The following is a 14,567-nucleotide window of genomic DNA, read 5'->3' on the forward strand; positions in this document are numbered from 1 at the left end:
TCCTTGTTGAGAAGAACCCCAGGTCTTTCCTGCCTGGATGTGACTTGGAGAGCCTGGTCAGCTTGCTATCAGCGCACAGACAAAGCCAACAGAGAGAGTGGTAGACGGCAGGGAAGGACAGGACCCCAGTCCTTGATGGAAGCAGTCAACAGGCCCAGGGCCTCCTTGTTCTCCGGTCCCTGTCATGCGAGCTGGTGAATTTCTTTACTCATCAGTGAGTTCGGGGCGGGGTTTTGCGCCACTTTAGCCAAAGGCCTCCCACCTAACACACGACTGGACGGCACAGCCCGTCTCAGCACCCTGTTTAGGAACAGACACCTAACCTGCTGGCAGGGATCCCTCGGGAACGGAACAGCATGAGGCTTCCGTTCTTGAAGTCGTACATAAATATCTCTACTGTTTTACAAGAAAATTTAAACAGGAAACATACTTTTATAATGGAAAAAATGTGTTTTCTTTAAGCTGTGAGATTCTAATCTCCTCTTTCTCTTCAAACCAGTGGGTCTTAACTATGTCTGGGGAAACGGGTCATAAGCCCCTTGGAGGATCTGAAGACTTGAGGGGGGGGAGGGGGGCGCTCTCTCTAACCAAGAGGCTCAAGGAGGCAGACACCCAAGGCCAAGGTCTCTGTGCCCCAAGTTTTCCTTTCCGCCTGGAGTTTGTAAGCCCCTCCAGAGCTTGACCGTAGCCTGGCTCAGACACATCTTGGACCACCTCTCAGGGGAAGCAACGCCATAGCAACCCTTCTGAGGGTGCAGAACGTCGCACTGGGGACGCCAGCTTCTGCCTCTTTTCCGCCTCAGGAACTGAGGTCAGCCCCAGCGAGGGGAACCCCGGGCCAATGACCAGAAGTGAGGAAGGAGGGGTGAGACCACCACGGAACCATGTGGCCCACCTTCTACCCTCTGAGGTCAGGCAGGTCCCCCCAACGCTCCAAGCTCTCAGCCCCCCATCCCCTGGCTCCAGAAGCCTCCGACTGAATTCCTTCCCAATACTGGCTGGCTGCTCTTCTCTGACTGTGTCCAGAAATGCCGGGGCCTCCTGCCACGACGGCAGCAGAATGCAACATCCTCACAGGGTCGGCTCGGCTACCTGGGGTGCCTTGTACACGGGTGGCGGGTGGCTTTTCCAGGACTTCCGTCCACCCCTGTCAAGCAACATCCTGTTAAATCTGAGTCGCTGTTAAGTTTGTTGAGCGCTGGCTGGTGTGGCTCAGTTGGTTGGGCATCATCCTGTCCTACTGGGCACCGAAGGTTGCTGGTTAGATTCCAGGTCAGGCTCTAACCACTCAGACGTCCCTGCACATAGCCCCCTTTCCCCCCCGGCCCCCAGGAGCATCTAGGATTTAGGACCAGGGGATCTTTGATCATCGACACTCAAGGGAAACAGAAGCAGGAGGCTAACAGAGGCTTTTTCCAGGACCGCAGAATGCGATGAAGGCCAAGCTCTGTGAGTGCGTCAGAGGTATGCGAGAGAGAGCACGGGTGTCACATGTATATAGGCATGTGTCTGTGTGCAAGGCTACCCGAGATGCACATTCCATGAAACAGCAAGCTAAACGCAAACATTCACAAAACCTGAGGGTATGCTGGGCTCCTGACCTCAGCACGTGTTCCCCGAGGCAGGCCAGCCTGGCAGTCCCCAGCTCCCGAGACCCACGGGCTCAGCCACACTGCAGAAGCAAGCACGATGCAGCCCCGGGGTAAACCAGACACCCCCAAACTCAATGCAGAAGGTATTTCTACTTCCTAGTTAGACTGAGGGGGGGGGGGGACCTCAGGGCTGAGAGTCTGAGTCCCCTGGACGGTACAACCTTGAATCAGGCACTTGTTAACTTTTTTTTTTTTTTTTTTTTTACATAATGTAAGTCTTTAATAACTCACTCAATTTCAAAGTCTCGTAAAATGAGAGGGCTCTGTATTAAGGAGGGTGGAGGGCACTTCTGAGAGAGAAGAGGGAGAAAACTCCAGCAAAGAGAGAACTACCAGGCGCTGTGCACCGCAGGAGCCCCTGCACCGCGCTCACCACTTCACCGCGCTGCTGGCAGATGAAAACAAGCAGCGCTCACGGGCGAACGAGCAGCTCCACGTCCCGCTGACCTTCTGCCAGAGACCAAGGCCCCGCAACAGAAGCCAGCCTGGGTTCTGGCTGAACACCCCCCAGGAATTCAAACAAGCCTGGCTTCCCTCACCCCACCGCCACACAGCACAGTCCAACGTGCAAACCCAGTGCAGGTGAGACCGTTCAAACCCAAGGGCATCCCTGTGCCCGCAGCAGCAGGCAGGCCAGACGTTCTCCTTCCCTCAGGGGGCGAGAGCGCTCAGCTCCCATTTACTTGCATGTCCTTCCCAGTCTTTAAAGTCAACTCACTCAAAAGACGTGGATGAGTTTGGGTGAGGCCCCTCACCTCTACCCCCCAGTACAAACCTCCTTAAGGAGGCTCCTTTCACCTCTTTGGCAAAATCCCTCCAGCCCCACGCCCCCTTTCCCCCACCCTCAGAGGGGGAGGAGAAAAGGAAAGCAGGGGGGTGGGGGGAAAAGTTCCAAGACAACCTCTTCTTTTCGGGGCTCAATGGTGACCCGGGGAATTGGGTGTTGGCAGGGTGTCCGTGACATCATCATTTCGGATTCCTAATAAAAAGACGGCCTTCCCACAGCCAAATGCTCCTCTTCCCACCCTCTCTTTGGGGAATTGAAACACAAGCTTTTAAAACGCTGCTGCAAACACACCGCAGCTGCATTTTCAGATGTTGCATTTGGGTCCTGCCCTTAAGTGGCTGCCCTCGTTACCTCCCCCTTTGAAAGAGGCCCCTGGCTAGGGTCCAGGGTAATTGAAATTTCCTGTCTAACCTTGACCACTCCGCCGGCTCCTGTTACAGCCCTGGACACACACTGTAGAGTCAGTTTCTTCTGGGCCTTCTCACTCTTCGTTTAAAATCAGGCCACTATTCTGTAGGCTCAGGCTATCTAGTAACACACTTGGAAACGGAGAGGGAACTTTCTCTGGCCCGGCCGGTGACCGGCCGGTGACGCCTCTGGCTTCCCACACTCATTAGAAAATTCTCTTTATTCTACAACTCACCATTGAGGAGCCAGGATACAAAGACAAATGACCCCATGCCAAGAACCCTACACGCTCACAGGCCGTGAAGGAGATCCAGTTGTTTGGGGTGTGAGTGAGTGTGTGTGTGTGTGTGTGTGTGTGTGTGTTTTAATCTTGAAAAATGTAAGAAACCCCCAGGCAAAATACTTTTAAATACAAGAAATCGCCTTTAAAAGTTCAAAGCATGTTTTGCAGATATATCTACGTGAATGGATATCTCCAGAGAGATATCTACGTGAATCTCTCTAGCCCCCGACAAAAGAATGAGCGTGCTCTGTACCAGCCAAGTCAGGTTCTGAGCAAACTCCAAAGTGACATCAAAATCTGGATGTAGAAACTCTGATTAAAAGAAAATTCCTACTGAAAGTAATTGCACACCTAGCACCACTGGGGGGTTTCCATTGGTTTGTCTTTGTTCTTACAGTTAAATGGCAACTCCGTTCGGATTAGGACTGGGCTGCGGGGAGACTGATCCTCTTCCGTTGGGGGTGGGATCATGCTGGCTTTGGTTAGGTCTCTGACCTTCCTAACTCCCTCAGATAACCTAAATTGGTTAGGAGCCTGACGTGCCTAAATCTGAGGGCATCCTTGAGCAGACTTTCCCCATACCTCCCAGAAGGTGGGGAGGAGACGCTCGTGGTGCCCCATGGTTTGGGTATCTCTGCTCACTCACAATAATGGTTGGATAGCCGCCCGCCCTCCCCCCCTCCCCCCCAAAAAAAATATTCATGGTCATCCAGAACCTCAGCATGTGACTTTATTTGGAAATAGAGTTTGCAGATGTAATAAATTAAGAGGAAATCACACTGGACTACGGTGGGCCATAAATCCAATGACTAGTGTCCTTATAAGAAGGTCACGTGAAGACACATGCAGGGAGAGCACCATGTGACTACCAAGGCAGAGGGACCAGCACCCACTGCATTTGGGGGTTTGTCGCCTGCCTGGGCGGGTGTAGTCAGGGCCCTTTCATACGATGAGGGGTGTGTCTATCAACTAGAGTCTCTGCCATGTTCTAGGCACCGAGGGTGGATGAACACTTAAGTGACAAAATCTCCCAGCCAGAGGAGCCCTGACCTTGGTGAGGCAGGGAGAGCAAAGTTCCAGCTGCTCCCAGATGTGGGGAACTGGGAGAAGCGCCTGCAGGATGATCATTAGCTCAGGTGGAAGATGCTTACGTGTGTGGAAGCTCAGGGGGTGGGCCAAGGAATCCTTGTTTTTGTAGGGTCTGGGTGGCCTGAAGATGGGTAGGGGAACGAGGGTCTGGGCATGGACAAAAGAGAGATAATTGGCTTAAGAAAAAGAGAATCTAATCACTGTCGGCATCATCTGGGCACCTGGATCCAGCCATCCCTGACCCCACTGCCTTATTCCCTCTGCTACTCGTAGGCAGCCAACTAACAAACTTACCCTCTCAAAGACTTTTCTACAGGGGGAAAAAATTATAGTAATAAAAATAAGTACATGAAACCCAAATCACTGCAAAGCAACTTGAAGAAGGTCCCCAAGATGCCCTCTCTGAATCCAACTGGACTGGGGTCTTCCCGTGAAGGGCATAATCCAAAGCAAATCCAAGGGACTCTGACGAACCACTCCCTGATTGTCCTCCCACCTCTGCCCCAGTTGCAGGCATTTCTTTTGCCCCAACTCAGCTTTCCTTCGTTGCCCCATCAGGTGTCAACACCAGACAACACCAGTGCCTGGAAGCCAGGGGTTCGGAAATTGGGGTGTCAGGCAAGCAGAGGAGGCTGGGTGGACTCCGGGTGCCTGCCTCTGCTGACCTCCCCACGGGGGCTGGCGCTGGACGGCAGCCCAGCCTCAGGCTCGAGCCACCCAGCGCCGGCCACACAGAGCCCTTAAATAGAACCTCCACGGGGAGGACAAACATTCCAAGCGCTTTAAAAACGCCCCAAGCATGACCTGGCCAGAGGCCTCCGCTCCCCCAGACCTTTTTTTTGGTCCTGGCCCTATTCTGGAAGTCATATTAATAGCTGGGTTAGGAGCTTACGGTGTGCCAACATAATTTATGGCCTTGAAGGGCAGGAACGATCATTGCTCCCATTCTTCAGATGAGAACATTGAGGCCCCAGGAGCTCCCAAGCTCCAAGCCCGTGTAGTGGGGACTCTCTGCTCTGCCCTCCCCGCCGGGTGGGGCTTACACAGCAGGACAAGAGCGAGCCCCCACGGGGACGTCTGCCAGCTGCGCCTGCAGACAGGGCGACGCCCCCAGGAGGCTCGGGGAACGCTCGCTCCAGGAACGCCCTGATGTTTTGCGGAGCGTTTATCCAACTCCCCGTTCTCAGCCTCTGATGTACCTCTTATTGGTACATCAGACCCCGAGCGGCAGCCAAGGATAACTTTTCCTCTTTTATTTTAAAAGATAAAGGACAACAGGGCTAATGTCTCCCTTGGGAGGTAAAGGCTGGCAGGTGAGGTGCGGCGCGGCTCCGTTTCCTAGAAGTTGTGCTTGGGTGCAAACCGCAGGACCGGGCTGCGGAGGGGGCGGGACCCGCGGCGGCCGCCCGGGGCCCCAGGACCGGGGAGCCGGGCTCCGCGGCCCCAGGGGGAGGGGGAATTCCGAGCTGGGTCTGCGGTCCTGCTTTCCGTGCCCACAGCCCCCGGGGTCGGGTTGCCCACCGCGCCGGCATAGACTCGGAGAGCGCAGGGTCCGGGGCGTTGAGTAAAAGGCGAAGGGCACCCCCGGGGATTCCCGCACGACCCCACCCTCCCCGTCGGAGCCGAGCCCGGGACTCCCGGCCAGAAAGACGGACCCTCCGCCGCCTCCCGCGCCCCCTCCCCGGTGCCGGGCGCGGGGCCCTCGGGGCGCGCGGCGCGGGGGGCGCTCACTGTTTGAACTGGCGCTCCAGGTCCTTGATGAGGCGGCGGCTGAACTCGGGGAACTCGGTGTAGGGGTTGAAGACCTTGCAGCGGCGGGGCCGCGCCGCGCCCTCGGTGATGTCCAGCCGGCGGCTCAGCTGCGCGCTCAGCTCGGCGTCGGCGTCGGCGCTGGCGGCGGGCGCCCCGGCGGGCGGCTCGGGCTCGGGCTCCGGGGCTGCGGCGGCGGCGGCGAGGGGTGCGGGCTCCGGGCAGCCCCCCTGCGCTCCCGCCGCCCGCAGTCTCCGCTGCAGCTTGCGAGCCAGCTCCTCGCTGGCCATCGCGGCGTGTGCGGGGCGCGGGGACTCGGACCGGCGCGCGCGTCTCGCAGGCTCGCGGCTCGGCGGCCTGTGCCCGGCGCGGGGCGGCGGTTGGGGTGGAACTGCCGGGCGGGCCGGGAGGGCGGGGCGGAGCCGAGGCTTTAAGGAGGCGCCGCGGCTCGGGGACCGCCCGCCCGCCTCGCCGGAGCCGCAGGTGTCTGCGCGGCCCGGGACCGCGGCCGCTCCCGGCTCCCCGAGGCTTCGGACGTCTCACCCGCTCTGACCCGCTGCCCACGCCCGCTCCGGGGTGGGGGCAAGGGGGACGGGGGGAGAGGCCGGGAGGCCGGGGACCCTGAGGTCCAGGGAGGAGCGGCAACGGGAAAGGTTCACGACCGTTCGGACGGTTCCTTCTCTTTCCCCAACTGGAGGCGCTCGCGGCCCAGGACAGGCTGGGGGTCGGGAGCCCAGCGCCCCCGGGCATCACCCACAAGCCCCCACGGCTCAGGGGGCCACCCATCCCATCGGTTCTGAGGTTGGAGGGCGGGAGGCGCCCGCGGGGAGCTCGGGACGGGTCGGAGGAGCTGCTTTGCAATCACGCATTGAAAATAAATGTTTGCAAAACACAACTAAACGTACTGGAAACAAACACACAAACAAACGGAAAAGAGAACCAGGAGCAAGAGGGAACTCATGGCTGCTCCGGAGGTCAGAGACCTGTGCGGCTCTAGGAGCTCCGGCTTTTCGGTGACACGCTCAGCAGGAAGAGAAAGACACTCGAAAATAAATCCGCATTTTTACCAAAAGGGCAAAACAAGCGCAGTCGTCATTCTCCCTGAGGAAGGCTGATGCAGGAAGGCTGAAGCGGGTGGCAGTGACATCAGCCACGCCTGGAGAAATGTCTTGTAAACACAGATCTGCCCCAGCCCAGCCCGACTCTGATCTGACCGCCCCTGGGGCTGCTCAGGCTGGAATGTCTGCGACCCTACCGGCGGGGGGCGCCAGAGACCCCGGGCGGGGCTTTGGGGTGACTGTAGGGCACGCAGAGGTCCAGCAGGGATGGTGGGCCTCTGTAAGCGTCTAATGAGGAGGGAGAGGAAGGCTATTTTTTTTTTTTAAGGAATTAGGAAAAATATTACGTTTGAACTAAAGGTATCAAATAAAATGTCGTAACATCCCTACTTAACAATTTGATTTGATGTGTTAAATGGCCAGGAAAAGCCTCATCGGAGAGGTGTCATTAACATAATGACCAGCAGGAAGTGAGGGTGCCAAACAGCGAACCAGGCCCAGAGCAGGGCCCACACAGGAGTGGGAGAAATCCCTCCCTGTGTTATCAGCATCACCTTACTTTCCTCCTCTTACGTTCTAACTCTCCCCCTAGATGTTTCCAGAAGGCCCTCAATCACTTCTTTCTTTCCTCCAGGGATGTCGAGGTCTTTTTTAGGTTTCTGTTTGGAAAATCCTTACAGTGATCCAGGCACCTTTCCCCAGGATGTCTCAGGCCCTAGCAGGGTCTTCTCACCTTTCTCTTTCAGCCTGGCAGGTGGAGGGGAGGCAAGCCAGACCGTCCCATTGCCCAAGAGGTCCCCGGCACCGCCATAGAACATAATCCTGGGGGGTTGAGGACACATATGTGATACCTTAATCAATGAGGAAAATTTTTTAAAAATATATTTTATTGATTTTTCATAGAGAGGAAGAGAGAGGGATAGAGAGTTAGAAACATCGATGAGAGAAGATCATCGATCAGCTGCCTCTTGCACACCCCCTACTGGGGATGTGCCCGCAACCAAGGTACATGCCCTTGACCGGAATCGAACCCGGGACCTTTCAATCCGCAGGCCGACGTTCTATCCATTGAGCCAAACCGGTCCCGGCAATAAAGAAAATTTTTTAAAAAGAACATAATTCTATTCCGTTTGCTTCCCCCCAATGCCGCGTCAGCCAACTCTGGGTTCCACTCCCTGGAGAGCTGCCAGTCTCCATCCTTCCTGCGTGACACTAGCACAGGTCTCCCGCCCGGAAGGGCAACATAGTTGACCCTTGCACAACACAAGTGTGAACTGCTCAGTCCCCTAATATGGGGATTTTCTCCAATAAATGAAGTCAATGTATTTTCTCTTATGATTTTCTTTCTCTAGCTTACTTTATTGTGAAAATGCATGCAACATACAAACTATGAGTAAATCGACTGCTATCATAAAACTTCTGATCAACAGTGATTACGTTTTTGGGGAGCCAAACGTTATGCAGATTTTCAACTGCAAGGGAGGTTGGCATCCCTAATCCTCCACCCCCTTGTGTAGCTGGCAACCAATGCCTTTCTCTTTAGGGGCCCCACCCTCTGTCATTCTGTCCCCCATTCACTCACCCAGGCAGGAGGAATTGGTCCAAAATAGTGCTATCCAATAGAAATAGAAAGCATAATTTTAGTCGTAATTTTGTATTTTAAATACCCTGTTTTTTTTTAAATGAAAAGAAAAAAATGGTGAAATTCATTTTAATATATTTTCTTTACCCTGATATACCATATGCCAAATTTGTCATCTTAACATATAGCCAATATAAAAATATTCATGAGATATTTTACATTATTTCATTTCATATCAAAGCTTCAAAATTTGGGGTGTATTTAACACTTACAGCTCATCTCAATTCAGACAAGCTATGCTCAATACCCACAGTCGGTGCCTGGCTGCCCTCTTGGATAACTCAGGACTAGGGGGCAGATCAGAGCAATCGCTCCCTCACTCTCACCCTCAAGTTCTGCTGCTGAGAAGTTCCTGTCTGGCCTCATCTCTGGCCTCCAACCCTTCTGCTCTGAATCCTCCTCCTCCTCCAGCTCTCCTCCCCCACTGCCCCACACGGCATGTCCATCTGCCCACATATGACCCCGTGTTCCATAGACGCTAGACCTGGGGGTAAAATCCTAAAATAAAGGCCAAACTACGACACTGGTTGCAGTTCCCACCTGTCCTTTCTTGGTCCGACCTGGGGCCTCTGCTGTAGGGAGTGGCGGGGTTGCCCTCCCCCTGCAGAGGGGACATCTTCGAGGTTCCAAGGCCTGCTTGGTTGCCAGGCACCTGCTGATGAGAGCAGGTCTTAAGTTTGGACATATTACACTTCATTGCATCCCCCCATATTCTCTGTCAGTCTTTATATAAAGCACAGATGAGATCACCTTTGGGGTTCTATAATAATAAATGATCCTGGTTCTTCTCTTCAGAGGGAACCAAGAGTCCTGCCACAGGAAACGAGGAGTGGTATAAATCCGGGCTCTGTCCCTTATCAGCTGTGTGACTGTGGATAAATTACGTAACCTTCGGCCACCTAACACTACCCATAGGCTGTACAAGGATGTAATGACCACAGATGGCCTTAAAGCACCCAGGAGGTGCTGCTTTAGGCACTGCACAGGCTGGGCATGAGTTCCAGCCACAGGCATGCTCTGTGCCCTCCAGCTTTCACCTTGGCACTGGCTAAGCCAGTGTTTTGGGGGAGCGTCTCACAGCCCTCACCCACATTTCTGCTACACAGACTAGTAGCTCAGCCCTTCAGGATTTCAAAAGCCTGGAGACACCAGGGAATCATATTGCTGTCACATCAATGAATTCTATTTTGATTTTTAGAAAACCTGTCTCTTTTACCCACTCCAAATTGGCCGAGTGGCCCAGGGCTTCCTCCCTCTCTCCTCTCCATCTTCACCTCCCCCCCCCCCCCCGAGACCACCCCCACCACAGAAACCTCCGATATTCTCACGCAGATTACTCCCTCCCTCACTTCAGCTTGGCCCTCAAACTTGGGTCTAGGTCTCTCTGCTTTTCTAAGGCTTTGGCTGAATTCAGGTGCAGACCATGGCCCAGAGGGTCTTGAGATGAGTGGGGATAGTTTGGTTCTTCCAGAATCATTGGTGTAACAAACCTATTTACAGTTTCCATTTAAGAGTGGTCCATGCCAAGGAAGAATATTCAAAGATTTAATGTGTTAACTGGAAGAAGATATCTCAAAAAAAAAAGAAAAAAAAAAAAGAAAAAAAAAAGTATCTAGAATCTTATGGGGAGCTCCTACAAAGTAATAATAAAAAGAAAAACAAGCGGATTAAAAACCAGGCAACAGGGCCCTAGCTAGTTTGGCTAAGTGGCTAGAGTGTCAGCCTGTGGACTTAAAAGTCCCTGGTTCAGTTCTGATCAAGGGCATATGCCCAGGTTGTGGGCTCAATCCCCAGGAGGGGGCAAACAGGAAGCAAGCCTATCAATGATTCTCATCATTGATGTTTCTCTCTCTCCCTCTCCCTATTGATCCTCTCTAGAATCAATAAAAACATATTAAATAACAACAAAACAGACAAAAGGTACAAGCATCGTTTTGAACTTACCTAAGCTAGTCAGATCCAGCACAGCTCTCAGCGTCTCTGGGGTTTGGGAAGACAAACAGAATTGTTCTGCCCATGGGAGGGAGATTTGGATGCAGACGTGGCTCAGCCTGGCGGGTGAGTAGCTGGGAACATCACTGCCGCTCAGTCACCCTGAGCCTCTGCCGCTATCCAAGCCAGCTGCCACCTGGTGCCCTCTTTGGAGGCTGGGCTTTGTTGATGATTTTCTCATTCTCAAGGTGGCCAGTGCCCTCTAGCATGAAAGGTCTTATCATGAAGGCGTCGTGTGTGATGTGGGGGGTGGACAGCCCCCTCCCTCCCAAGATGTCGCTGTGGATGGGGGTGCAGAGCTGGAAAACTCATCTTAGGGCTTTGGACTGAATCACAAGAGCTGCCTTCATCTCAGAGTGGGTCCCCTGCCCGGGATGCGTATGGGATCCAGAGGCCCCCGAAGACACAATGGGTGAGGGAGGGGGAACTTGGGCGGCAGGTGGTCATGTGGTTCCCTCTGACAGCTGGGACCTGGAGCCTCTGCCTTCCGGGTCTGACAGGCTTGTGGGCTGGGCCCTGCACGCTGCAGGCAGGCTCGCCTGGACATGAAAATAACAAAAGGAGATGGACTTCAGGGGCACCTGACCTGCCTCCTGCCTGGGCCCTGCTGGCCTCTTCCCCTACGGACTCTTTTGGAATGTTTTTCAGTGTAAACAACAAAACACACAGGAGTACAAAGGAAACCAATTATAGTGACATACCAGGGTCAAACTTGTTTAGAAATGTGTGCTATATGGGCTTCTTGGATAATGTCCTGTCAGCAGCCCTCATGGTGTCAGTCGTTTGAAAATAGAATCAAGGAAGCAGTACTTCAAGACGCCTGCCACAACCGAGCGATACAGAAGCCTGTGAGGTTGCCGGCACCATGCTGGAAAAAAATGCTAGAGTTCAGTGGGGGTTAGTAAAGATGAAGATGGAATTCTTTCTCTATTCTAGTTTATAGACCCATTTGAGCCTGTCCACAGTCACTTGGGGGTCCGTGGACCCCAGGTCTAGACGCTGGCACGAAGGAAAAGGAGACTGCAGCCCTCACCCATGGGGGAGCCATGCAGCCTGAGAGTTTCACTGCACATCTCGCCAGCACCGGCTCATTCCACAGGAAAAGGGGCATTTGGGCACACCCACAGGCCTCAGGGCCCACAGATCAAGACAGGCTAGCCGGTCAAGAAGTCACCTTCCTCGCATCCCTGCCTTCCCACAAATGGCACCCTGTGAGGAGTCCAGGACAGGCAGCTCCCCAGGAGCTGTGGAAGCGCCCTCCTCCCGACCTCTTAGTCTGGTCACTTGTGATCCCTGGTCCCCAAGTCAGTGCCTGGCACACGTAGGCATTACAAATGCTGATAAAGGAAGGAAGGAATTAATGAATAATTGAAGAGAAGTTTTCTATTTCATCTAACCTTGCCTTCCCTGATGAGAATGTTTACATGTAACATGGTTACCTGCATTTTCATTTAAGAGTTTATGCTTTTCATGTTTAAACAAAAATCTCTGTCCTGTAATAGAAGAGTTGAACCTATTCAAATGGGTTATGATAACAAATGTTTAAAATTACTTCATCATTGACTTTAGGCATTTTCTTTCTTTTTAAAAATTTAATGTTTTTAATTGATTTTAAAAAGAGAGGAAAGGGAGAGAGATAGATAGAAACATCCATGACAGAGAAACATCAGTCAGCTGCCTCCTGCACACCCTCCACTGGAGATTGAGCCCGCAACCTGGGCATGTGCCCTGACAGGGAATTGTACCAAAGACCTCTTGGTTCATGGGTCGATGCTAAACCACTGAGCAACACCAGCCAGGCTTGGGGTTTTCTTTGGATGCCATTCTGCAAATTCCTGGTTTTCCCTTTCCTGTCTATTCATATACAAGTCAAGTGTTTTTTTTTTCTCTTTTCCCCGCCAAGTAACTGCATTGTTATTGTATTGGTGGTTACCTTCAGTTAAAAAAGAGAGAAAAAGAAAGAAAATATATATCTATATCTATATCTATATCTAAATATATATTTTAAATTTATTTGAGAGGGAGAGAAACGTTGATTTGTTGTTCTACTTATTTATGTATTCATTGGTTGATTCTTTTTTTTAATGAGGTTTATTCTCTTTATTAAAATATTTTTAAAATATATTTTTATTGATTTCAGAGAGGAAGGGAGAGGAACAGAGAGATGAAAACATCAATGATAAGAGAGAATTATTCAATGGCTGCCTCCTGCATGCCCCGTACTGGGGATCAAGCCCGAAACCTGGGCATGTGCCCTTGACCGGAATGGAACCCGGGGACCCTTCAGTTTGCAGGCTGATGCTCTATCCACTGGGCAAAACTGGCTAGGGCCATTGGTTAATTCTTGCATGTGCCCTGATCCAGGATTAAAAGGACAAGGGTGATGCTCTAACCAACTGAGCTATCCAGCCAGGACTGAACCTCCATTTTCTTAATTAACAGTTTCTGTGACTGCCTCCTGGAAAAGTGAGAGATCAGGCATTCTGTGTTCTCTTCCAATATGCTCTCAGAAATTCAACAGCATTTTCTGGGCGTCTATGGACAAGTTTTTTGGCTGCTAACTGCTAACACTAAAAATAATAAAAGCTCTCATTAAGCAACACTTACTATGCGCTGCACACAGTACTAGGAGCTTGCCACATGTGGCCTCACTTAATTTTCCATAAATCCTGCAAGCTAGGTCTGTCTCCCTTAACTTCCAGCAACCTGGGAGGTAACCTCACCCAGGCCTGATGAGCAGCTCTGGAGGCGGAGCCTGGGAATCTATTTTAGAGACAAGATGTCCAGGCTGGGGTGCACCACTGAAGCGGATCTGTGCACCCTACCTTTAAAGACGAGGGTCAGTGTGGATGCGGAACTTGCTCATGGCCTCGTCAGCCCTGACGGGTCTCCCCACCCGCTAGTGTACAGCCGCAGAGAGGAGGCAGGTGAGGAGGAAGAGGAGGAGGAAGAGTGTGGGCAGGCTCTCACCCACGATCCGGGTGAATCCGGCAATGGATTCCTCCAACACCTCCCCCTTCCCTGGTTGCTGGAGGTTGTGGGATCTTACAAGTTTTTAGTTACCAATTCTCTCTTCTACGATGACAAATCCCAGTACAGGTAAATTGAAGAGGTTTTTAAACCTCTCGCCAGGTAGGGAATTTAAAACTGAGAGTGCCACCTAGTGGCGGCCGTGAGAAATTACTCTATCCCTACGCAACTATTATAGAATCAAGATACATGGTTAAATAATTGAGTTGAAATTTGCCTAGGGAGTAGAACTTAAATGATGATGATGATGATAATAATAATACTATATGTATTAATTAACTAGATTGGGGGACTTCTTTCACAATGTATACATATATTGAATCCCCACGAGATATACTTGAAATATTTTATAATTTTAAGTGTCAATTATACATCAATAATGCTTACATTTAAAAAGAAAGAAATGATTCATTAACGTAAAAATCATAGACTTTCAAGGTTGAAAGGGGTTTTAAAGAACACCTACTGCAACAGTCCCATTTTATGTCTAGGGATGGTCTCTCTTGCCCATGAGGACAGTGCTCTCAACGTCACAGATCGTGACCTGAAGACACTGTGTGAGAAAGACCTCTGTTAAGAAGGAATCATCAGCCGGAACTGGTTTGGCTCAATGGATAGAGCTTTGGCTTGGGGACTGAAGGGTCCCGGGTTCGATTCCAGTCAAGGGCATGTACCTTGGTTGCGGGCACGTCCCCATTAGGGGGTGTGCAAGAGGCAGCTGATCGATGACTCTCTCTCATCGATGTTTCTAACTCTGTATCTCTCTCCTTCCTCTCTGTACAAAATCAATAAAATATATTAAAAAAAAAAAAAAAGAAGGAATCATCAAAGGGAGTCAGACAGGCGCTCAAACATTTACCTGCACCAAAGGTGCTTT

The 14,567-nt window shown here is 51.9% G+C and overlaps 1 protein-coding gene across 2 annotated transcripts in view; it reads right to left on the reverse strand.

Moving 5' to 3' along the window:
* EFHD1 (EF-hand domain family member D1) overlaps window positions 1-7,783 on the reverse strand; it is a 44,160-nt gene extending 36,377 nt beyond the window's left edge. The window contains exon 1 of one of the 2 annotated variants that reach the window (XM_084891884.1): window positions 7,760-7,783. Coding sequence is in view for 1 of the 2 variants with exons in the window: in XM_084891883.1 (XP_084748009.1) it covers window positions 5,951-6,258 (308 nt within the window). In the remaining variant the exon portion in view is untranslated. Of the gene's footprint in view, window positions 1-5,950; window positions 6,444-7,759 lie in introns of those variants that run through there. The other variant, XM_084891883.1, reaches the window with a different exon arrangement.
* Between the last annotated feature and the right edge of the window lie 6,784 nt (window positions 7,784-14,567).

This window comes from Pipistrellus hanaki, assembly GCF_964339955.1.
Source record: "Pipistrellus hanaki genome assembly, chromosome: 8".
In the NCBI taxonomy this organism is placed as follows: Eukaryota; Metazoa; Chordata; class Mammalia; order Chiroptera; family Vespertilionidae; genus Pipistrellus; species Pipistrellus hanaki.